General features: G+C 46.6%; 1 protein-coding gene across 2 annotated transcripts in view; it reads left to right on the top strand.

Moving 5' to 3' along the window:
* ADGRB1 (adhesion G protein-coupled receptor B1) overlaps positions 1–24,880 on the top strand; it is a 559,240-nt gene that overhangs the window by 428,292 nt on the left and 106,068 nt on the right. For both annotated transcript variants that reach the window (XM_044294271.1, XM_044294270.1), the window contains exon 18: positions 5,885–6,011. In XM_044294271.1, coding sequence (XP_044150206.1) covers positions 5,885–6,011 — 127 coding nt within the window. The remainder of the gene's footprint in view (positions 1–5,884; positions 6,012–24,880) is intronic.

Genomic DNA, 24,880 nt, shown 5'->3' with positions numbered 1-24,880 from the left:
GCAGACAGTATCACACAGGATAGGATTAGATACACAGCTCAGCAGACGTATCACACAGGATAGGATTAGATACACAGCTCAGCAGACAGTATCACACAGGATAGGATTAGATACACAGCTCAGCACACAGTATCACACAGGATAGGATTAGATACACAGCTCAGCAACAGTATCACACAGGATAGGATTAGATACACAGCTCAGCAGACAGTATCACATAGGATAGGATTAGATACACAGCTCAGCAGACAGTATCACACAGGATAGATTAGATACACAGCTCAGCAGACAGTATCACACAGGATAGGATTAGATACACAGCTCAGCAGACAGTATCACACAGGATAGGATTAGATACACAGCTCAGCAGACAGTATCACACAGGATAGGATTAGATACACAGCTCAGCAGACAGTATCACACAGGACAGGATTAGATACACAGCTCAGCAGACAGTATCACACAGGACAGGATTAGATACACAGCTCAGCAGACAGTATCACACAGGATAGGATTAGATACACAGCTCAGCAGACAGTATCACACAGGATAGGATTAGATACACAGCTCAGCAGACAGTATCACACAGGATAGGATTAGATACACAGCTCAGCAGACAGTATCACACAGGATAGGATTAGATACACAGCTCAGCAGACAGTATCACACAGGATAGGATTAGATACACAGCTCAGCAGACAGTATCACACAGGATAGGATTAGATACACAGCTCAGCAGACAGTATCACGCAGGATAAGGATTAGATACACGGCTCAGCAGACTGTATCACACAGGATAGGATTAGATACACAGCTCAGCAGACAGTATCACGCAGGATAGGATTAGATACACAGCTCAGCAGGCAGTATCACACAGGATAGGATTAGATACATAGCTCAGCAGTCAGTATCACACAGGATAGGATTAGATACACAGCTCAGCAGACAGTATCACACAGGATAGGATTAGATACACAGCTCAGCAGACAGTATCACACAGGATAGGATTAGATACAGAGCTCAGCAGACTGTATCACACATGATAGGATTAGATACACGGCTCAGCAGACAGTATCACACAGGATAGGATTAGATACAGCAGGTCTACAGATAGTATCACAAATGAGAGGCTCAGATACACCTACAATGAAGACAGTATCACACATGATAGGATAAGATACAGCAGTTTACCTGACAGTATCACACATGATAGGCTTAGATACACCAGTGGACTGTATCACACATGATAGGCGGCTGCTCCTTTTTCTATGCTCCACCTTAAAGCCACAGTCCCGCACATCGGTTGTCTGTGACATATTGTGGACATCAGCAGCGGCAGGTCTCGCTTTAACCCTCTGCTTGTAGTGATAATGGAGGCCCGCTGGACCGGGCAGGATTAATTAATTATTTGGGCCATGCTTCCATCAGAGCCGCCCTTTAATGTTTTATGTGTTTGCCAAGCGATTATGGAGGTGGAGGAGCTCTAATTGGAAATGCTGTTCTCATTAGCGGTAGACTGTGTGCGGCGGGGGGTCTGACTCCGGGGGAGTCGCTCCGCCATGGATGGAATGTGGCTATTATACTGTCACATATCCTCCTTCCTGATACACAGAAGTATACGGCTATCCTCAGACAGCGCACCTTGCTCCTTCCAGGCCTCGACGTACTGCCCCTAGTGACTTCACAATGATTGACAGGAGGCTCCTTCTTCCTCTTCTAAAAGATGTTCTGCAGCAGTGTTAGAATGTTCTGCAGTAGCTGGGGCCTTTTAACATGAAACACACCTTGGCTGCTGCAGAACCTCTTTGTCAGCTGAATCACGGATTGACATGAAACTTCCCATCTGGCCTGAGAACTAATGATACTCAGCTGCTGAGGAACTTGCTACAATGTATCAGTCTGGGCTCTGTACCTTATCGAAGACTCTCTAGTCTGAATCGTAACATGAAATTAGTGTTGAGCGCGAATATTCAAATTGCGAATATCACCGCTTCGAGAATTTGCGAATATCTAGAATATAGTGCTATAGATTCGTATTCACGAGTAATGTTGATTAATGTTAATATTCTAATCACGAATTTATCGCGAATATCGGCGCTTAGCAACCAATAGGAAAGTTGCCCACCCCTTAATGTTGATTGCGAATATTCTAATCGCTAATTTTTATTGCGAATATATTATATTGCCGATGTTCGCAATCAAGTAAATAATGACTGGAGAACACTGATTCTTGAATTTGCGAATTTATGGCGATTATTCGCCCACAAATTAGCAAAATATCGCGAATTTTAATATTGCCTATGCCGCTCATCACTAAACATGATGTAAGGCGCGCGGTCTGTGCAGGTTTTGTTTAGTATTGCATTCATTTGTCATGAGACCTCAGTAAACGCCTTTTTCCACTTATTTTGCTAAAACTTCACTTTTATTGATACGTGTTATAATCTTATCTAATACAAAAGAATCTGCAAACAAAAAGAAACGTAGTTTAAAAAACGGTCAGGGAGAGCGAGAGCTTTTGCACTTGACGTACTAAATTCTAACTTGTGAGTATTTGGCCTCTTTCACACGAGCGCGACGGATCGGCTCCGGATGCGTTCGGTGAAACTCGCACCATTTTGCAAGCATGTTCAGTCAGTTTTGTTTGCGATTGCGTTCAGTTGTTCAGTTTTTTTCCGCGCGGGTGCGATGTGTTTTGATGCGTTTTTCACGCGCGTGATAAAAAACAACATCTCTCTGCAACCATCAGTGAAAATCGCATTGCATCCGCACTTGCTTGCGTTTTTCACTGAAGCCCCATTCACTTCTATGGGGCCAGGGCTGCGTGAAAAACACAGAATATAGAACATGCAGCGATTTTTACGCAATGCAGAGCTGATGCGTGAAAAACAACGTCATGTGCACAGCCCCATTGAAATGAATAGGTCAGGATTCAGTGCGGGTGCTATGCGTTCGCGTCACGCATTGCACCCGCGCGGAAAACTCGCTCGAGTGAAAGGGGCCTTAGCTGTTGCGATTGCTCAGATTTTTCTGCATCGGTGGCTGCGCGTTGCCACCGGCGCTCTCCTTATCCAGCTGGTCTATCACTAGCTCCTATGGTCAGTACTGATGGCGCTCACTACCTGTGCTAAAAACGGATAGCTCAGAGGCTGCCCCCCAGTGCTAAAAACTGATCTAAACCGGAGGACCCCTTGAAATGTAAGCGTCCCACTGTAAACCATTGACGAGAACCGACGCTGCAGCCTCAGCACCAGGGAAAGGGCATTTAAAGCTGTTATGTATCGGAGGCTGATTAACCCTTAGCAAACCATATGCGTCATTCCTACGTCACGTGAACCACTTGAAATCTCCTTTGTGACGGCCGGAAGCATTTGCCCCCTTTTCTTTTCCATGTAGAATTTTATTTTATTTTTTTAGCTATAAAATAGCGGCCATTGCAGGAGATCGACAATGGAAAGTAGGCCAGCAAGCGGGAGAGCTCTGCCACTAAGCACCAGGCGCTGTAGACATGTCCGGTCTCCTAAGGGTTAAGAAGAAAGCGCCTCTGTACAAGGCACCCCGTGGATTGCAGCCATTTAATAACTACTGGATATGTTAAAGGGTTATTCCACAAGACTACAAAGTGGATAGGTGATAACTGGTAGATCGGTGGGATTCTCACTGCTGGAGCCCTCGCGATTTCTAGGAAAAGGGGTCCAGTCAAATGTGCTGCATCTCCGTACATAGGACTGACGACCACTGTGCTATAGCTATCTCCATCAGTGTCATAGATGTTTAATGGATCGGCAGTGCACATGCTCGACCACCACTCGGTGCAGCCGGTGGACGCAAGATCAGTGACTGGAACCCCCTTCAATCAGACTGCACCAGCAGACGCGTCCACTATGCAGTCCTCCATGTTTTTAGCACAACTTGTCACTATAATGTTGTTACTTGTGCGACTGTGTTGCACAATGATTATGGCACAGTTCTTATAGACAGTAGTGATGAGCGGCATAGGCAATATTCGAATTTGCAATATTTCTCGATTTTTTTATTCCGAATATTTGCCATAAATTCACAAATTCGAGAATTCGTGATCTCCAGTCATTGTTTACTTGATTGCGAAAATCGTCAATGTTATAAATTCGCGATAAATTCGTGATTAGAATAATCAACACTATTTGCAAGTATATTCCAAATATTCGTAAATTCTCAAAGTGGCGATATTCGCGATTAAACTTTGCCATTCGAATATGGGCGCTCAACACTAATAGACAGCCATGATACTGACCAGGGCGAGACCGGTCATTGTGGCTTCAGAGTATTCTTACATTCCAATGGGCCCTAAAGCTGAAGCTCCAGGGCCCCAATGTAAAATCTGTGGAGGGGCCCTCCGTTTATAATATTGGTGTATTCTTATAGGGCAGGTGTGCACCCCCGATAGTTACACCCCAAAGGTCCAGCAGTGGACTGCCCCATTTAGGCTGGGTTCACACCTGAGCGTTTTACAGCGCGTTCCTACGCGCTGTAAAACGCTCAACAAGGAGAAACCAATGATTCCCTATGGGAATGGTTCTCACCTGGGCGTTTTACAGCGCGTACGAACGCGCTGTAAAACGCCCGACGCTCAAAAAAGTACATGAGCGACTTTGGGGCGTTTTGACGCGCGTTTGTGGCCATAGGACACTGTAGTCAATCACACAAACGCGCGTCAAACGCGCGTTTACTATTACCAAAAACGCGCATAAAAATGCGCGACAAAAACGCGCGTAAAACGCGCGTTTGCGCAACGCTCAGGTGTGAACCCAGCCTTAGAGTGGACTTTGGAGCAATCAACTAGCATGAGGACAGGGGCCGGAAGCGCAGCGTTGATGTGAAACTACAACTCCCAGCATGTACGCTTTCTTTTCTTCTTAGAGTGAATGGAGCATGCTAGGGGTTGTAGTTTCACAACAGCTGGAGTTTACAAGGGTTTTGAGGACATTAGAAGTAGATGCTCTGCAGAGATGGGGGGGGGGTCCACAGAATCGCGTCCTCCGGTGGGCCCAACACCAGTGCTGAGAGAGGGCAGTACCAATCGGTTTTAGGTCCCCCTACTTTTTTACCAGCAGGTTCCGGGGTTCCCATATTGTAGAGGCACCAGGTACCCGCAGAAGCTGGAAAGTTGACACTTAGTATTCCGATCCCGTAATCTCCTCTAATTGGTTTACGTTGTTACGTCCCATGTGTCTTCTTTTGACTTTTAATGTTTTATCATATATTTCTTCTAATGCGACCCGCTTCCTGCCGTCCGGTGACCTATTTCTCATCCCGTCTTCCCTTCCCCCCCGCTCTCTCCTCTCAAACTTCTCGGCCAGCTCCTCTGTGTGTCTCCTGCTCTCCTCTGTCAGCCGCAGCTCCCCCTTCCCTCCATCTCCAGCCATCCTCTCGCACATCCAGACAGCACCATTCTGATGGATTTGCATGCACCCTTTCCCCACCCCCATCCCTTCTTTCCCAGCCAGCATCTTCCCCTTTAGGTTTCACTCATTTTACCCCCTACTACCTCCCAGCTCCCATCACTTCACTATAATCCCATGACCCCCCCCCCTCGCCGCCGCACATCCTCCTCCTCTCTCCAGTATCCCCACCGTGTGTGTTTTATATACTTCTACGTGATTCAGCCCCCCAATAGCATCCATTACAGCCTGGTACGTGATCTCTCTGTTATTTTTTACACTAATATCTGTGTCTTTTTAGCTTCTCGCATCCCTTGTAGATCTAAATATAGCTGCAGATGATGTTGATTTGGTTCCTTCTCGATGACACCCCCACCCCCTCTGTATCCCTTTATTTATCATTGTTGGTGGTACATCTCTTCCCGTCTTTTTTCTCTCTCTCTCTTCTCTTTCCCCCATTATAGATCCTCTAATCTTGGTGCCTGGTCCTTGAGAGGCTGCCGTACGGTCCCCGTGGATTCATTCCATACTAAATGCTCCTGTGATCGCTTATCAAGCTTCGCCATTTTATCCCAGCTCAGTTCAGACATGGTAAGTCCCTCTATAAACATGTAGCGTTCGCTGACACTAAGCTCTCGTCTCTTTCAGGGCTGATGCCACCCTCCAAACAACCCCCATACACCCGTATTATAGCAACGATACCTTTATTGGCTAACCATGAAAAAACAAATTACCTCGTTTCACCTTGCAGAGAGGTCAGGGACCCTTTAAAGTGTTGTTGATGCTGCAGACCCACAGCCATGAAAGAGTTAAGAGCCTTAGAATGTTGGTGACTCCAGTGATACATTGTATCTTTCCTGCTTCCTTCTCTCTATGGGCTGTGTTTATGTTATTACTAATAATATTATTGATAATCCAGCTGGGGGGAGGAGGAGGTGCACCGGGTGGCGGAGATTGTGTAGGGTCTTAACATAGGATGCGCTGCTGAAAACTTCATATTGTAAATAAAAAAATAAAAAAAGGGAGTCATTGAATGCCCCCGGCGTGCCACCCCCTCCTCCTCCCGCCTCCCTTCTTCCTTTTCTAAGGATTCTTTTGCTAGTCTGGAAACAAAATTGATTTGTTGCTGCTACAATGTTGAGCTCTCATGTCGCGTTGCTTTGTTATTTTGTAAAAATTTATTTGATGATTACAGTATTAATGCTTTACGTTCTGTCGGTGTACCGCGCCGTCACCGGGGAAACGCTGATTTGGCTGCTTTTGTTTTTGATCATTTTTAAATATTAGGAGCACATAGTATTTGTGCATCATGTGGGCTCGGAAAAAGTGACAGCATTTACGATGATGATGATGATGATGATTACTTCTGCTTACTATGAGAAATGGCCTAGTTGGTTGGAGTCTTAGTATTAGGTATTAGATTATTATTATTATTAGTATGCAGTGGCCTACTTGGTTCGTGCCTGATCATAAAATGGTGACCTGTTACATTATTACTACAAATACTACTGATGTTGTTAATACCACTGCTGCTACCACGTCTAATACTAAGGCCTCATGCACACAACAGTATTTTTTTGCAGTCCGCAAAAAGGGGTTCCGTTGTTCCGTGATCCGTGTCCGTTTTTGTTTCCGTGTGTCTTCCTTTATTTTTGGAGGATCTCCAAACATGAAGGAAAGTTTAAAAAAATCTTTAGTTTGCCATGCAAATGATAGGAAAAAAACGGACGCTGACACGCGGACGTGGATGACAATCTTGTGTTCGTCCGTGTTTTTTCTCCGACCCATCGACTTGAATGGGTCCGCGAACCGTTGTCCGTGAAAAAAATAGGACAGGTCCTATTTTTTTACGGACTGGAAACACGGATCACGGACGCGGATGACAAACGGTGCATTATCCAAGTTTTCCACGGACCCATTGAAAGTCAATGAGTCTGCAGAAAATCACGGAAAACGGAACAACAGACACGGGACACAACAACGGTCATGTGCATGAGGCCTACTACTGCTGCTACTAATACTAGTGCCACTACCAATACTACAGTTACTGAGAATGTTGCTATGACAGCTGCAGCTGCTACTACTACTATTAATTCTGCTACTGCTGCTACTATTACTACTACTACTACTAATACTACTGCTGCTGCTACTACCACAGCTACTACTGCTTCTGCTGCTACCAATACTACTACTAATACTACTGCTACTACTAATACTTCTGCTACTGTTACTACTACTGCTTCTGCTAATATTACTGCTGCTACTAATACTTCTGCTACTACTAAGGCCTCTTTCACACGACCGTATGGCTTTTTCAGTGTTTTGCGGTCCGTTTTTCATGGATCTGTTAAACACAAACAACAAAAAAAACGGCTGTGTGAAAGAGGCCTAACACTGCTGCTACTAATACATCTGCTGCTACTAATACTTCTGCTGCTAATAATAATAATATTCCTATAGCGCCACCATAGTCTGCAGCGCTTCACAATTCAGAGGGTTCATTTACAGGACAAAAGACATCACAACGTAATATACGACTGATACACTAGGAGTGAGGGCCCTGTTCACAAGAGCTTACAATCTATGAGGAAGTGGAGGTGATTGTGATACTACTACTACTAATACTATTGCTGCTACTAATACTACTGCTACTAATACTACTACAGCTTTTAATACTACTACTGCTGCTAATAATAATGATACTGCTACAAACACTACTGCTGATAATACTACCAATACTACTGCTAGTACTAATAATATTACTGCTACTAATACTACAGTTGTTGCTGCTACTAATACTACTGTGCTTCTAATAATACTGCTGCTACAAACATTTCTGCTGCTAATACTACTGCAGATAGTAATACTACTGCTAGAACTACTGCTATTACTGCTACTAATACTACTGTTGCTGCTGCTAATACTACTACTGCTACTAATAATACTGCTAGCACTACTACTAATACTACTGCTGCTATGAATATTACTGATACTACCTCTGCTACTAATACTACTGATACTAATTCTACTGGTGCTGCTACTAATACTACTGCCAATACTGCTACTAATACTACTGCTGTTACTAATATTACTGATGCTAATACTGCTGGTACTAATACTACTGTTGCTGCTGCTAATACTTCTGCTGCGAATACTACTGCCTCTACTAAGGCCTAGTTCACACTTCACTGATTTGGTCAGGGATTTCAATCAGTAATTCTGGGCCCAAAGCAGGTGCGGCTGTAAACACAGAAAGGTGCCGATTTTCCCAGGACACGATGTCTCTGTGCAGCGTCCGGTCCTGGTTCTGAGTCACGATCTGGGCTCAGGTGTCTCTGTGCAGCGTCCGGTCCTGGTTCTGAGTCACAATCGGGGCTCGGGCGTCTCTGTGCAGCGTCCGGTCCTGGTTCTGAGTCACGATCGGGCTCGGGTGTCTCTGTGCAGCGTCCGGTCCTGGTTCTGAGTCACGATTGGGGCTCAGGTGTCTCTGTGTAGCGTCCGGTCCTGGTTCTGAGTCACGATCGGGGCTCGGGTGTCTCTGTGCAGCGTCCGGTCCTGGTTCTGATTCACGATCTGGGCTCGGGTGTCTCTGTGCAGCGTCCGGTCCTGGTTCTGAGTCACGATCGGGGCTCAGGTGTCTCTGTGCAGCGTCCGGTCCTGGTTCTGAGTCACGATCGGGGCTCAGGTGTCTCTGTGCAGCGCCCGGTCCTGGTTCTGAGTCACGATCGGGGCTCGGGTGTCTCTGTGCAGCGTCCGGTCCTGGTTCTGAGTCACGATCGGGGCTCAGGTGTCTCTGTGCAGCCTCCGGTCCTGGTCTGAGTCACGATCGGGGCTCAGGTGTCTCTGTGCAGCGTTCGGTCCTGGTTCTGATTTACGATCTGGGCTCGAGTGTCTCTGTGCAGCGTCCGGTCCTGGTTCTGAGTCACGATCAGGGCTCGGGTGTCTCTGTGCAGCGTCCGGTCCTGGTTCTGATTTACGATCTGGGCTCGAGTGTCTCTGTGCAGCGTCCGGTCCTGGTTCTGAGTCACGATCGGGGCTCAGGTGTCTCTGTGCAGCCTCCGGTCCTGGTTCTGAGTCACGATCGGGGCTCAGGTGTCTCTGTGCAGCCTCTGGTCCTGGTTCTGAGTCACGGTCGGGGCTCAGGTGTCTCTGTGCAGCATCCGGTTCTGGTTCTGAGTCATGATCGGGGCTCAGGTGTCTCTGTGCAGCGTCCGGTCCTGGTTCTGAGTCACGATCGGGGCTCAGGTGTCTCTGTGCAGCCTCCGGTCCTGGTTCTGAGTCACGATCGGGGCTCAGGTGTCTCTGTGCAGCGTCCGGTCCTGGTTCTGAGTCACGATCGGGGCTCAGGTGTCTCTGTGCAGCGTCCGGTCCTGGTTCTGAGTCACGATCGGGGCTCAGGTGTCTCTGTGCAGCCTCCGGTCCTGGTTCTGATTCACGATCGGGGCTCGGGTGTCTTTGTGCAGCGTCCGGTCCTGGTTCTAAGTCACGATCGGGGCTCGGGTGTCTCTGTGCAGTGTCCGGTCCTGGTTCTGAGTCACGATCGGGGCTCGGGTGTCTCTGTGCAGCCTCTGGTCCTGGTTCTGAGTCACGATCGGGGCTCAGGTGTCTCTGTGCAGCGTCCGGTCCTGGTTCTGAGTCACGATCAGGGCTCAGGTGTCTCTGTGCAGCATCCGGTCCTGGTTCAGATTCACGATCGGGGCTCAGGTGTTTCTGTGCAGCGTCCGGTCCTGGTTCTGAGTCACGATTGGGGCTCGGGTTTCTCTGTGCAGCCTCTGGTCCTGGTTCTGAGTCACGATCGGGGCTCAGGTGTCTCTGTGCAGCGTCCGGTCCTGGTTCTAAGTCACAATCGGGGCTCAGGTGTCGCTGTGCAGCGTCCGGTCCTGGTTCTGAGTCACGATCGAACTTAGGTGTCGCTGTGCAGCGTCCGGTCCTGGTTCTGAGTCACGACCGGGGCTCGGGTGTCTCTGTGCAGCGTCCGGTCCTGGTTCTGATTCACGATCGGGGCTCAGGTGTCTCTGTGCAGCGTCCGGTCCTGGTTCTAAGTCACGATCGGGGCTCAGGTGTCTCTGTGCAGCGTCCGGTCCTGGTTCTGAGTCACGATCGGGGCTCAGGTGTCGCTGTGCAGCGTCCGGTCCTGGTTCTGAGTCACGATCGGTGCTCGAGCGTCTCTGTGCAGCGTCCGGTCCTGGTTCTGAGTCACGTTCAGGGCTCGGGTGTCTCTGTGCAGCGTCCGGTCCTGGTTCTGAGTCACGATCGGGGCTCGGGTGTCTCTGTGCCGCGTCCGGTCCTGGTTCTGAGTCACGATCGGGGCTCGGGTGTCTTTGTGCAGCCTCTGGTCCTGGTTCTGAGTCACAATCTGGGCTCGGGTGTCTCTGTGCAGCGTCCGGTTCTGGTTCTGATTCATGATCAGGGCTCAGGTGTCTCTGTGCAGCGTCCGGTCCTGGTTCTGATTCACGATCGGGGCTCAGGTGTCTCTGTGCAGCATCCGGTCCTGTTTCAGATTCACGATCGGGGCTCAGGTGTCTCTGTGCAGCGTCCGGTCCTGGTTCTGAGTCACGGTCGGGGCTCAGGTGTCTCTGTGCAGCATCCGGTCCTGGTTCAGATTCACGATCGGGGCTCAAGTGTCTCTGTGCAGCATCCGGTCCTGGTTCAGATTCACGATCGGGGCTCGGGTGTCTCTGTGCAGCGTCCGGTCCTGGTTCTGAGTCACGATTGGGGCTCGGGTTTCTCTGTGCAGCGTCTGGTCCTGGTTCTGAGTCACGATCGGGGCTCAGGTGTCTCTGTGCAGCGTCCAGTCCTGGTTCTGAGTCATGATCGGGGCTCAGGTGTCTCTGTGCAGCGTCCGGTCCTGGTTCTGATTCACGTTCAGGGCTCGGGTGTCTTTGTGCAGCGTCCAGTCCTGGTTCTGAGTCACGATCGGGGCTCAGGTGTCTCTGTGCAGCGTCCGGTCCTGGTTCTGATTCACGTTCAGAGCTCGGGTGTCTCTGTGCAGCGTCCGGTCCTGGTTCTGATTCACGATCGGGGCTCGGGTGTCTCTGTGCAGCGTCCGGTCCTGGTTCTGAGTCATGATCGGGGCTCAGGTGTCTCTGTGCAGCGTCCGGTCCTGGTTCTGATTCACGATCGGGGCTCAGGTGTCTCTGTGCAGCATCCGGTCCTGGTTCAGATTCACGATCGGGGCTCAGGTGTCTCTGTGCAGCATCCGGTCCTGGTTCTGAGTCACGATCGGGGCTCGGGTGTCTCTGTGCAGCATCCGGTCCTGGTTCTGATTCACGATCGGGGCTCGGGTGTCTCTGTGCAGCGTCCGGTCCTGGTTCTAAGTCACGATCGGGGCTCGGGTGTCTCTGTGCAGCCTCTGGTCCTGGTTCTGAGTCACGATCGGGGCTCGGGTGTCTCTGTGCAGCGTCCGGTCCTGGTTCTGATTCACGATCGGGGCTCAGGTGTCGCTGTGCAGCGTCCCGCCCTGGTTCTGAGTCACGATCGGGGCTCGGGTGTCTCTGTGCAGAGTCCGGTCCTGGTTCTGAGTCACGATCGGGGCTCGGGTGTCTCTGTGCAGCGTCCGGTCCTGGTTCTGATTCACGTTCAGGGCTCGGGTATCTCTGTGCAGCGCCCGGTCCTGATTCTGAGTCACGATCGGGCTCGGGTGTCTCTGTGCAGCGTCCGGTCCTGGTTCTGATTCACGATCGGGGCTCAGGTGTCTCTGTGCAGCATCCGGTCCTGGTTCAGATTCACGATCGGAGCTCAGGTGTCTCTGTGCAGCATCCGGTCCTGGTTCAGATTCACGATCTGGGCTCGGGTGTCTCTGTGCAGCATCCGGTCCTGGTTCTGATTCACGATCGGGGCTCGGGTGTCTCTGTGCAGCATCCGGTCCTGGTTCTGATTCACGATCGGGGCTCGGGTGTCTCTGTGCAGCGTCCGGTCCTGGTTCTGATTCACGATCGGGGCTCGGGTGTCTCTGTGCAGCGTCCGGTCCTGGTTCTAAGTCACGATCGGGGCTCAGGTGTCGCTGTGCAGCGTCCGGTCCTGGTTCTGAGTCACGATCGGGGCTCGGGTGTCTCTGTGCAGAGTCCGGTCCTGGTTCTGAGTCACGATCGGGGCTCGGACGTCTCTGTGCAGGGTCCGGTCTTGGTTCTAAGTCACAATCGGGGCTCGGGCGTCTCTGTGCAGCGTCCGGTCCTGGTTCTGATTCAAGATCGGGGCTCGAGCGTCTCTGTGCAGCGTCCGGTCCTGCTTCTGATTCACGATCGGGGCTCGGGCACAGCGCCGTCGTTTTCTTTCAGCATCAGATTTTTTGCGAAACAGGTGTGGACCCGTTCATCTCAGTGGGGCCGCAGAAGACAGGCGTGCTGTCCACATCTGTATGTCCCTTCCGCGTCTCCGAAAAAAAAAAGAACATCTCCTATTCTTGTCCGTTTAGTGGTGAAGAATAGGACATTTCTGCAGGAGAAAAAAAATGGCGGCATGCACTCGGCTGGTATCCGGGTTTTGCGTATCCTTGATTTGCGGGCCGAGAAAACAGCTATGGTTGTGTGCAGGAGCCCTCACTGATGGAAATCACTGATCAAACACTGACCAAACACTGAAGTATGAACTAGGCCTAATACCAGTGCTGCTACTGCAACTACTACTACCACTATCATTACTACTGCTGCTATTATTATAATATAGGATTGGCCGGTTCTCGGAGTCTGAGGCTGGATGGCGGCAGACGGGCTCCCTGTGGTTCTGTACTATGAAGCCGTGTGCCGCCATATGGTGCCAGTGAAATATTTTGATTCCAAGAGAAGCCCTCGGGTCTGATTGGGGAGTACGGAGGACAGGAGGTCCTTCTATGTGCGCAGTCCTGACTACGAATGTGCTCGGTGCTTTACATATAGGAATAATATAGGAATATGATTGATGTACATGCTGGTATTGATGGCATCACATCAGCTGTAGTGACGGCAGTGGAGGCTGGCATCTAATGGTAAATAGTATTCACTGCCAGGCTTGGGTCAAGTACATGGCGGCACACATAGGCCCTACACGGCGCACTCCTGAAGATCCCGGCCGCCGATCGCGGATGCTACAGATATCAGCAGCAGGAGGAGAGGGCCCTGTTCACACCTGCATCTGATGGTCTGGGGGACGGATTCCTCCTTATCCTATACATATATATATATATATCCACTGTACAGCTGTAGTGCTGCTGTGCAGGGCGAGGGGGCGCTGTGCCCCCCCCCCCGTTACACGCGGTATCGGTGATCGGCGTCGCCCCGGTAAATGCCCCTTTAATTCACACAGAAGAGAAACGCTCTGGAAATGACAGCGGCTATTATTAGACTCACTAATTCGGTTGGTCCTCTGTTTCTATGGAAACAACATCCGCACATGCGTTTAAAGAGACGGGACACGTAATAGCAGGAAGCAGGCCGTCACATAGAGGAGAGGTGTGTACTAGGCCCAATCCAAACCCTGCCGAAAATCTATTGTCTATCTATCTATTATCTATCTATTATCTATCTATCTATTGTCTATCTATCTATTATCTATCTATCTATCTATTGTCTATCTATTATCTATCTATTGTCTATCTATCTATTATCTATCTCCTATCTATCTATTGTCTATTGTCTATCTATTATCTATCTATTGTGGGGATTCGCTCTGGTAGACCGGCTTGCGGACGCAGCATAGAGGCAACGACATCGTCTTTAACTTAAACAGTTCAGTGTTTATTCACACATAAGGAAAAGCAAAACAAAAAGTTAGTTTCGAGGAAAACAGTCATCTTGAGTCTGGTGTTTGTTCACACCATGCAGCAATGCAGAAGTCCTTGGACATAGCAGAAACCACCTGCTCTCACAGCAACAAGGTGGCAGGCCTTTACCCAGGCCCAAACTCCCAGGTCCCAACACAGAGACTGGCAGAGCTTCACTGTCAGAGAGGCGTAAATTCCTACCACCTGACAACGCTGCCTGTATTTTATAGCCCAAACCATGACCCAGCCTGGAACGTGGGGAACAGCCACCCACCCTGCACTTTGGCTGCTCCCAGTAAGAGCCGGCCCAGATTGGCTTTACAGCTATACTAAGTAGCAAAACAGTGTCAGTCAGCACTAGCTGCCGCTGACAAATGAAATTACCGGCTCTTACCTCACCGAAGCCAGGAACCTCGGTGACCCATACCTTCCGTCAATGATGGACCCTTGTGCTTTCCTACATACCTCCCCCCTTTGTTCAACCTTGAGGAGGTGAACACTTGCCACGTAGTGTACCTGGGACAGGGCATCCGTTTTTCCCTGTAAGCGGCCTGCCCTGTGTTCCACTGAGAACTTGAAGTTCTGTAACGACAAGAACCACCTGGTGACCCGAGCGTTCCTCTCTTTGGCCTGGCTCATCCACTTGAGAGGGGAGTGGTCGGTCACCAGACGGAACTTCCTCCCCAACAGATAATAGCGGAGACACTCGAGTGTCCACTTGATAGCCAGGACTCTCTGTCTACTATACCGTACCTAGTCTCGGCTGGGGTAAGTTTTTGGCTCAGGAAAACAACAGGATGTTCCTCCCCATTGATGTCCTGAGAGAGTACAGCTCCAAGGCCTACTTTAAAAGCATCGGTCTGTACCACAAATTTCCTCTTGAAGTTGGGCGTCACCAATACCGGGGACCCACACAGGGCCGACTTCAGAGAGGAGAAAGCCTTTTCCGCCTGTTCATTTCACTGGACGGTCACTGACTTGCGTCCCTTCAAAAGGGGTGTCAATGGTGCGGCGACTGTAGCAAAATTGGGGACAAACCTCATATAGTACCCCACCATTCCCAGGAACGACTACTTCCCGAGTAGTGACAGGTCGGGGCCAGATCCGAATTGCCTCAATTTTGCTCACCTGAGGTTTAATAACTCCGCGCCCAATTACATACCCCAGGTACTTGGTCTCTTCTAACCCTATTGTGCACTTTTTTGGGTTGGCGGTTAAGCCAGCCTTCCTAAGGGAGTCCACTACAGCCTGTACTTTAGGTAGGTGACTTTCCCAGTCAGTGCTATGGACAACGATATCGTCCAGGTACGCCGAAGCGTACCAACAATGTGGGCGGAGTACAATGTCCATTAGCCTTTGAAACGTGGCGGGAGCACCATGTAGACCTAAGGGTAATACCTTGTACTCATACAGCCGCTCTGGTGTAATGAAAGCAGTTTTTTCCTTGGCAGCCTTCGTCAGGGGTACCTGCCAGTTCCCTTTGGTGAGGTCCAACACAGAAAAATACCAGGCTTGGCCTAACTTTTCAATAAGCTCATCTACTCGAGGCATGGGATATGCGTCAAACTTGGACACCTCATTAAGTTTGCAGAAGTCATTACAGAACCGCAATGTCCCATCTGGCTTGGGTATTAAGACTATCGGACTGGGCCACTCACTTTTTGACTCGCCTGAGGCTCAGTGATAATGTCATGCCGGATGACGGACGTGAGTCCAGGGAGGTCTGAGAACACATTCGTGTTCCGACTAATGAACTCCCGGGCTTCCTGAGCCTGTTTAGAGAAGAGGCTGTCAGCAATTTTCACTGTGGCAGGCGCTTCCCTTGCTACAGACAGAGGGGCTGAAACCGCTTTCCCTTGGAACCCTGGAAGTGGGCTGTCTTCCGCACAGGTTTCCCTATCTTTCCACGGTTTGAGCAGATTTACATGGTACACCTGTTCCGGCTTTCGCCTCCCTGGCTGGTGTACCTTGTAATCTACCTCTCCAATTGTTTTTCAAGTACCTCGTAGGACCCCTGCCACCTAGCTAGGAACTTACTGTCTACAGTCGGTACTAGAACCAACACCCGATCACCCGGGTTAAAGTTCCGGACCCGAGCCTGCCGATTATAGACCCTACTCTGGGCTCGCTGTGCTCCCTCCATATGCTCCCTAACCAGAGGCAACACTGTTTCCATCCGTCCTTGCCTCTGGGTGATGTACTCAACAACACTTTTGTGCGGTGTGGGTTGTTGTTCCCATGCCTCTTTTGCGACGTCCAACAGACCGCAAGGGTGTCTGCCGTATAGCAGTTCGAAGGGCGAGAACCCAGTAGAGGCCTGGGGCACTTATCGCACTGTGGACATGAAATAGGGCAGAAGGAGGTCGCAGTCCCTCCCATCCTTAGACACCGCTCTTTTTAACATATTTTTTAATGTTTGATTAAACCTCTCTACCAGGCCATCCCCATGACCTTGGACATAAACGGGGTCCCTTGATCAGTCAGAACCTCCTCAGGCAGACCCACTCGAGAAAACATCTCCATTAACTCCTTAGCTATGAGTTTGACTGATATATGACGCAGAGGCACCGCCTCTGGGTACCCAATACCTCACCCACACCTGTATTGAGCACATAATATTTGCATATGTAGAATATAACGAATATACGAATTTGCGAATATATGACGAGTATTCTACAAGATAATCGCAAAATATCACAAATTTGAATATGACCCCTGCCGCTCATCACTAGTGACTTAATGCAGGGTGCTTTGTTTTTCTGGGGCTTCTTGGTGTAGCAAGGCTTTGTGATGGTAGGAGCTGGGACTGCTGCTATGCAGATGGGCTCTAAATGATAGCGCCCTCTTCTGGACAGCAAAGTAAAGTGGTAATCTGCCCAGTTCTGCTCGACAGGTGCTGTTTGAGGTGCTTCTGTGGACCTGGAGAAGGTGTTTGCACAATTCTAGGTGGAAAAGTTCTGTTGGCCCAGAGTCCCACTTTGCCCGGTCTGGGTATATGTCTGGGCCCCAGACTTCACTGCCATACAGGAGGATTGGGGCGATGATGGTGTCAAGGATTTTAAGCCAGACTGTCACTGGTGCTTTAAGGTGATACCGACGCCTTCTGATGGCATAGAAGGTTTTGCTCGCCTTGTCTTTCAGTGTTTCCATGGCTTTCTTAAAACTCCCTGATTGGCTGATTTCTAGGCCCAGGTAGGTGTAGCTGTCGGTTTTTGAAAGTGGACAGTTGTTTAGCAGAAAGGGAGGACGCCCGGCTGCTTTCCGGTTTCTTTTCTGGAACACCATGATGTTGTTTTTTTTTGGATTGATGGGCAGTGCCCATGTGTTACTGAACTTCTCCAGGATTTTCAGGTTATCTTGGAGACCTTTCTCAGTTGGTGATAGTAGCAGAAGATCATCTGCATAGGACAAATTTCACCTCTGTGTCATGGAGGGTGAGACCAGGTGCTGAGGAGGTCTCCAGAGCCGCCGCCAGCTCATTGATGTAGATGTTAAACAGGGTTGGACTGAGGCTGCAGCCCTGTCTGACTCCTCGGTTCTGCTGGAAATAAGCCGTTCTCCTCCCATTTACCTTCACGCTGCATCTGTTCTCAGTGTAGGAACTTCTGATGACATCATATGTTTACTCCTAATCCGCTTTCAAGAAGTTTCAGGAAGAGGCCCGGATGTCACACTGAGTCAAAGGCCTTCTTAAAGTCCACAAAGCAGGCATAGATCTTTCCATGCTTTGTATTGTGGACATGGCTCTTGATGAGGCTCTGCAGGGTGTAGATGTGGTCCGTGGTGCGGTGGTTTGGTATGAAGCCTGCTTGGCTTCTGCTGAGGATGTTGTGCTGGGTGAGGAAGCTGAGGATCCTCTTATTCAGGATACTGCTGAGGAGTTTTCCCAGGTTGCTGCTGACGCACATCCCTCGATAGGCTGGGTCGTACCTGTCTCCGCTCTTGTGTATGGGGGTGATGATGCCCTGGTTCCAGCTCTGGGGGAAACACAACATTGTAGAGTTTTACTAATGCGGCCTGGATACCTGGCAGGCTGTATTTGATAATTTCTGGAAGAATCCCATCTGGGCCACTGGCTTTTCTACTCTTCATCACTGAGATCCTCTCTGTTATCTCCTGCAGTGTGATTGGTGTGTCTAGAGGGTTTTGGAAATCTTATCTTTTTTTCCTCCATATCCTTCAGCTTTTTCGTGATTTCTTTTTGTTCTGGGCTTTGGTCCTCCCTCGAGATGGCTTTGTAAAGATCCTTGAATTACTGGAGCCAGATGTTGCCATTTTGGATGTGGAGGTTGGTGTTCTTGCTGGTTTTGTCCATGTGCTTCCATAGTTCCCAGAAAGAGTTGTCCTGGAGAGCATCTTGGAGTTGAAGGAGCTTGGTTGAGATGTTGCCTTGCTTTTTCTTTCTGAGGATATTTTTGTATTGCCTTTGTATGTTGTTGTAGGCTTCCCTCAGACTGGTGTTGTTTGGATCTTGGTGTTTCCTATTTGAGGCCATTCTTAGCGCCTTCCTTATATCTTTACACTCCTGGTCGAACCAATTGTTGGGTTGTTGCTTTTTTAGCATTTTGTTGCATCTTTTGAGGTCAGACATTTCCACCATGGTGCAAAATATATTATTAAAGTCCCTTACCGTGAGATTTACTCCTTTTTGGATTCAGCTTGTACACTGTATTATTGAAGTTATGGAGCATCTCCTGGATCTCTGTGCTGTTTATGGTCTCCATATACTTTGGGGCTGACATCTTGGACCATTTAAAAGATGGAGGTAGGCTGAAGAGGCCGGTCTGCTGTGATGTTTGTGCTGGTGGTTAACTTGTGGATTTAATGTATAGGAGCATTAGCAAAGAGAGAAATCTTGGTGTACAGTCACAAATAAGCAGCGGAACCCTTATCCAGGAGTAGGTTCAGTCTCCCTAAAACAGTATCACTATCTGTTGGATCGAGTGTCGAGTCTGCACTGTGTCTTAACTGCTGGAATTAGCGCGGTCCCTGAAATTGCTTGTGGATTGTGGTTTGACAGGTGTGTTGTGGGGTGACTATGAACATTTTTGGGGTCCATATCTGTGATGGCATAGTCTATCACACTGTTGTCTACATGGGAGTATAGGGTATATCTACCAAGAGAGTCTCCCTTGGTGCGGCCATTGAGAATATGAAGTCTGAGGCTTCGACATAAGTTCAGCAATGTTCTGCCACTTTTATTTACTGTGCTGTCATAGCTGTTCCTCTCGGTGTGCACTGAGCTGACACAGTCAGTGTCTGCTCCAAATATATAGACATTTCCGTCAGTTGTCAGGTAGTCTCTCTCCCTCCCTGTTCTTGCATTGAGGTCTCCAAAGATGAGAACATTGCCCAGGGCCTGGAAATGGGCGGCTTCCCTCTGTAGGATCTCAAAGTTGTCGGGATTGAAGTATGGAGACTCTGGTGGAGCTGCACAGGGGTAGATGTCAGCCCGAGAGGTGAGGATGGAGTGGCTTATCCTTACCCAGATGTGGCTGTCTCCTCTCTTTGCTGGTCTGATCTGGAGCTCCTCTTTATACCAGACTAATATTCCTCCTGAGCTTAACGCTTTTGTTTTTCAGAGCAGGGACAGAGATCTCCCTGTATCCGGTGGGCACCAGGGATTTAGTCTCTGTCTTAGTCCATGTTTCTAGAAGGATCTGTATGTATGTCAATGATCTTTAGTCTTTGGGTAAAGTCTGGATCGTGCGCCTTACATCCGAAGGCTGAAGCGTTCAGGCTCTGAATGTTCCAGCTGCTGACAATAAGAGATGTCATTGTTTGTCCGTATACCTTGTAATGAGCTGCCCTGTGTAGGACAAGCTGGAGTTATAGACTGGTGGCCATATTGTAACAGTTTGGTCCAGTTAGTGTTCTGCACAAAGTGCTGAGCAGGGTCTTTATCTCCTCAATGTCTCTGCTCTGCATTACTCTATGTGAGGCAGGTGGATTGTGCCTCTGATGGCCATATTTTGGGTAAAGGTCACCATTTCCAGTTTGTTGAGGAGGGTATGAGGTTTCAGGTCTATTTGTTGTTGGTGACTTTTCCATAGGCTTTTGTCTTGTGTGGGGTCTGGGCCGGGGGTCTCTGTTGAGCAATATGTCTTTGAATTCTTTGGCTAGAAGGCTGACTCCTTGGCCATCTATTTATCTATATATCTATCTATCTATCTAATATCTATCTATCTAATATCTGTCTATCTATCTATCTATCTATCTATCTATCTAATATCTATCTATCTATCTATCTATCTATATATCTATCTAATATCTATCTATCTATCTATATATCTATCTAATATCTATCTATCTATCTATCTATCTAATATCTATCTATCTATCTATCTAATATCTGTGTATCTATCTATCTATCTATCTATCTAATATCTATCTATCTATCTATCTATCTAATATCTATCTATCTAATATCTATCTATCTATCTAATATCTGTGTATCTATCTATCTATCTATCTATCTATCTAATATCTATCTATCTAATATCTATCTATCTATCTATCTAATATCTGTGTATCTATCTATCTATCTATCTAATATCTATCTATCTAATATCTGTGTATCTATCTATCTAATATCTATCTATCTAATATCTATCTATCTATCTATCTATCTATCCATCTCCTATCTATCTATCTATCTATCTATCTATCTATCCATCTATCTATCTATCCATCTCCTATCTATCTATCTATCTATCTATCTATCTATCTCCTATCTATCTATCTATCTATCTATCTCATATCTATCTATCTATCTCCTATCTATCTATCTATCTATCTATCTATCTCATATCTATTATCTATCTATCTATCTATCTATATATAGAAAAATCCAAGGCAGCACACAAATAACGGTGAAAAAATAGGATGTTTATTCCCCCATGTGTAGACAGCCACGTTTCAGCTCTCTCAATGGAGCCTTTGTCAAGCCAGATATCTATCTATCTATCTATCTATCTATCTATCTATCTATCTCCTATCTATTTATCTATGTATCTTATATCCTATCTATCTATCTATCTATCTATCTGTGACTTGCTATGTGAAGCAATATTCAATAAAAAGAGATAGAAACAGAACAGTAATTGGTATTAGACGTCCTCTGGCTCTTCTGATACCTCTATATTACCGCACATTGTGCACGGCTCCATGCCGCCCTGCTGGTACCTGTGCATAGTACACTCCCTGATCTCCTACACTTCTTATATAAGGGTTACTGTGTGGCTTTATATCATTTTATAGAAAGATTTATTGCTTAATTATTTATTATATTAGCAAAACATTCTCAGTGATGTCACTGCTGATCTCTAGTGAATGGATAGGCTGCATTCTCAGTGATGTCATCTCTAATCTCTAGTGAACGGATAGGCTCCAATCTCAGTGATGTCACTGTTCTCTAGTGAATGGATAGGCTGCATTCACAGTGATGTCACCGCTGATCTTTAGTGAACGGATAGGCTGCATTCTCAGTGATGTCACCGCTGATCACTAGTGATGGATAGGCTGCATTCTCAGTGATGTCACCGCTGATCTTTAGTGAATGGACAGGCTGCATTCTCAGTGATGTCACCGCTGATCTTTAGTGAATGGAGAGGCTGCATTGTCAGTGATGTCACCGCTGATCACTAGTGATGGATAGGCTGCATTCTCAGTGATGTCATCTCTAATCTCTAGTGAATGGATAGGCTGCATTCTCAGTGATGTCATCTCTAATCTCTAGTGAATGGATAGGCTGCATTCTCAGTGATGTCACTGTTCTCTAGTGAATGGACAGGCTGCATTCTCAGTGATGTCACTGTTCTCTAGTGAATGGACAGGCTGCTTGCACAGTGATCTCACTGTTAGTTTCTTTACTCTGTATAGGTATAACTAGGGGTTAGCTAATCGCACTTTGGATTCAGGATCCGAAGTGGATTCTTTCCCCAATTTCATTTTAATGCTGTATAGAGAAAGGTAGGTTCAGTACAGCATTAAAATGAAGTTGGGGAACGAATCCACATCGGATTTCGGATCCGAAGAAAGATTCCTGCACCCCTAGTTATAATTATGTCATAAATGCAGCATTGTAGCAAATAAGACCCCTAATGTTAATAAGACCCCAATTAGACCTCAGATAAGAGCCCCCATTACCTCATATCAGCCCCCATTGCCTCAGGCTTAATAAAATAAAATACACTTACCTCTCCTGCTCCGGACTCCGCCGCTCCTCTCCACCAGCACAATCCTCTGCTTCCTGCCGCCGGCTGTGCTGTAAAACAGTGCGCACAGCGTGAGGTCACAGAGCGTCGACAGCCAAGGACCAGGAAGCTGTGAGTACAGAGCCTTCACTGCTTCCCTGTCCTCCGGTACTAATGACTCTGAGCGCTTCTATAATGTATGCACTCATTAGTATTCGCCCCATAAGACGCTGGGGCATTTTCCCCCACTTTTGTAAAAAAAATGCATCTCAGGGAGCAAAAAATATTATATATTCTTGTATATAGGAGCAGTATTATAGTAGTTATATTCTTGTACATAGGAGCAGTATCATAGTAGTTATATTCTTGTACATAGAAGGTAGTATTATAGTAGTTATATTCTTATACATAGGAGCAGTATTATAGTAGTTATATTATTGTACATAGGAGCAGTATTATAGTAGTTATATTCTTGTACATAGGAGGCAGTATTATAGTAGTTATATTCTTGTACATAGGAGGCAGTATTATAGTAGTTATATTCCTGTACATAGGAGCAGTATTATAGTAGTTATATTCCTGTACATAGAAGCAGTATTATAGTAGTTATATTATTGTACATAGGAGCAGTATTATAGTAGTTATATTCTTGTACATAGGAGGCAGTATTATAGTAGTTATATTCTTGTACATAGAAGGCAGTATTATAGTAGTTATATTCTTGTACATAGGAGGCAGTATTATAGTAGTTATATTCTTGTACATAGGAGGCAGTATTATAGTAGTTATATTCCTGTACATAGGAGCAGTATTATAGTAGTTATATTCCTGTACATAGAAGCAGTATTATAGTAGTTATATTATTGTACATAGGAGCAGTATTATAGTAGTTATATTCTTGTACATAGGAGGCAGTATTATAGTAGTTATATTCTTGTACATAGGAGCAGTATTATAGTAGTTATATTCCTGTACATAGGAGGCAGTATTATAGTAGTTATATTCTTGTACATAGGAGCAGTATTATAGTAGTTATATTCTTGTACATAGGAGCAGTATTATAGTAGTTATATTCTTGTACATAGGAGGCAGTATTATAGTAGTTATATTCTTGTACATAGGAGCAGTATTATAGTAGTTCCATTTGTGTACATAGGAGGCAGTATTATAGTAGTTATATTCTTGTACATAGGAGCAGTATTATAGTAGTTATATTCTTGTACATAGGAGCAGTATTATAGTAGTTATATTCCTGTACATAGGAGGCAGTATTATAGTAGTTATATTCATGTACATAGGAGCAGTATTATAGTAGTTATAGTCTTGTACATAGAAGCAGTATTATAGTAGTTAAATTCTTGTACATAGGAGCAGTATTATAGTAGTTATATTCTTGTACATGGGACCAGTATTATAGTAGTTATATTATTGTACATAGGAGCAGTATTATAGTAGTTATATTCTTGTACATAGGAGGCAGTATTATAGTAGTTATATTCTTGTACATAGGAGGTAGTATTATAGTAGTTATATTCTTGTACATAGGAGCAGTATTATAGTAGTTATATTCTTGTACATAGGAGCAGTATTATAGTAGTTATATTCTTGTACATAGGAGGCAGTATTATAGTAGTTATATTCTTGTACATAGGAGGTAGTATTATAGTAGTTATATTCTTGTACATAGGAGCAGTATTATAGTAGTTATATTCTTGTACATAGGAGGCAGTATTATAGTAGTTATATTCTTGTACATAGGAGCAGTATTATAGTAGTTATATTGTTATACATAGGAGGCAGTATTATAGTAGTTATATTCTTGTACATAGGAGCAGTATTATAGTAGTTATATTCTTGTACATAAGAGCAGTATTATAGTAGTTATATTCTTGTACATAGGAGCAGTATTATAGTAGTTGTATTCTTGTACATAGGAGCAGTATTATAGTAGTTATATTCTTGTACATAGGAGCAGTATTATAGTAGTTATATTCTTGTACATGGGACCAGTATTATAGCATTTATTTTCTTCTACATTATAGCAGTGTTATAGTACTGATATTCTTGTTCATAGCATGCAGCATTGGACTAGTTATAGCCTTCTACATCTTCAGACTCTACAGTAGAAATTTGCCACCAGGTCTATAACTTGGACAGTGTCATAAAATAGCTCTGTGTTGCGTTTCCGTCCTGCTCGCCGTGTGTACGGCCACCTATAGATGTACTCTATTTCCTGCTCCGGTGGTCCGTGCACCAGATTAGTGTGTTTTTTCCTCTCCTCTCTGGCTGCTTCTTATTTCTCTTGCATGTTGTGTCTCAGACTGACCCTACCGCACATGTTCTCTTCCTTTGGCTTTACAATTGAGATCACTTGCACTCTTTTCTGATCTTTCTCTTTATGGTCTTCCATGTTGGAGGATACCTGATCGATAATCATTGTCTTGATTGTCCACGTGAAAGTTTGCTATATTCCATTTCTCTGCTACACCTGCACTTTTTTTTACCAGTTTTGACTTTCAGCTGTCCAA

Source organism: Bufo gargarizans, chromosome 5, assembly GCF_014858855.1.
Source record: "Bufo gargarizans isolate SCDJY-AF-19 chromosome 5, ASM1485885v1, whole genome shotgun sequence".
Lineage (NCBI taxonomy): Eukaryota > Metazoa > Chordata > Amphibia > Anura > Bufonidae > Bufo > Bufo gargarizans.
Note: the sequence above shows the minus strand (reverse complement) of the source record. Positions and strands in the feature narration are given on the sequence as shown.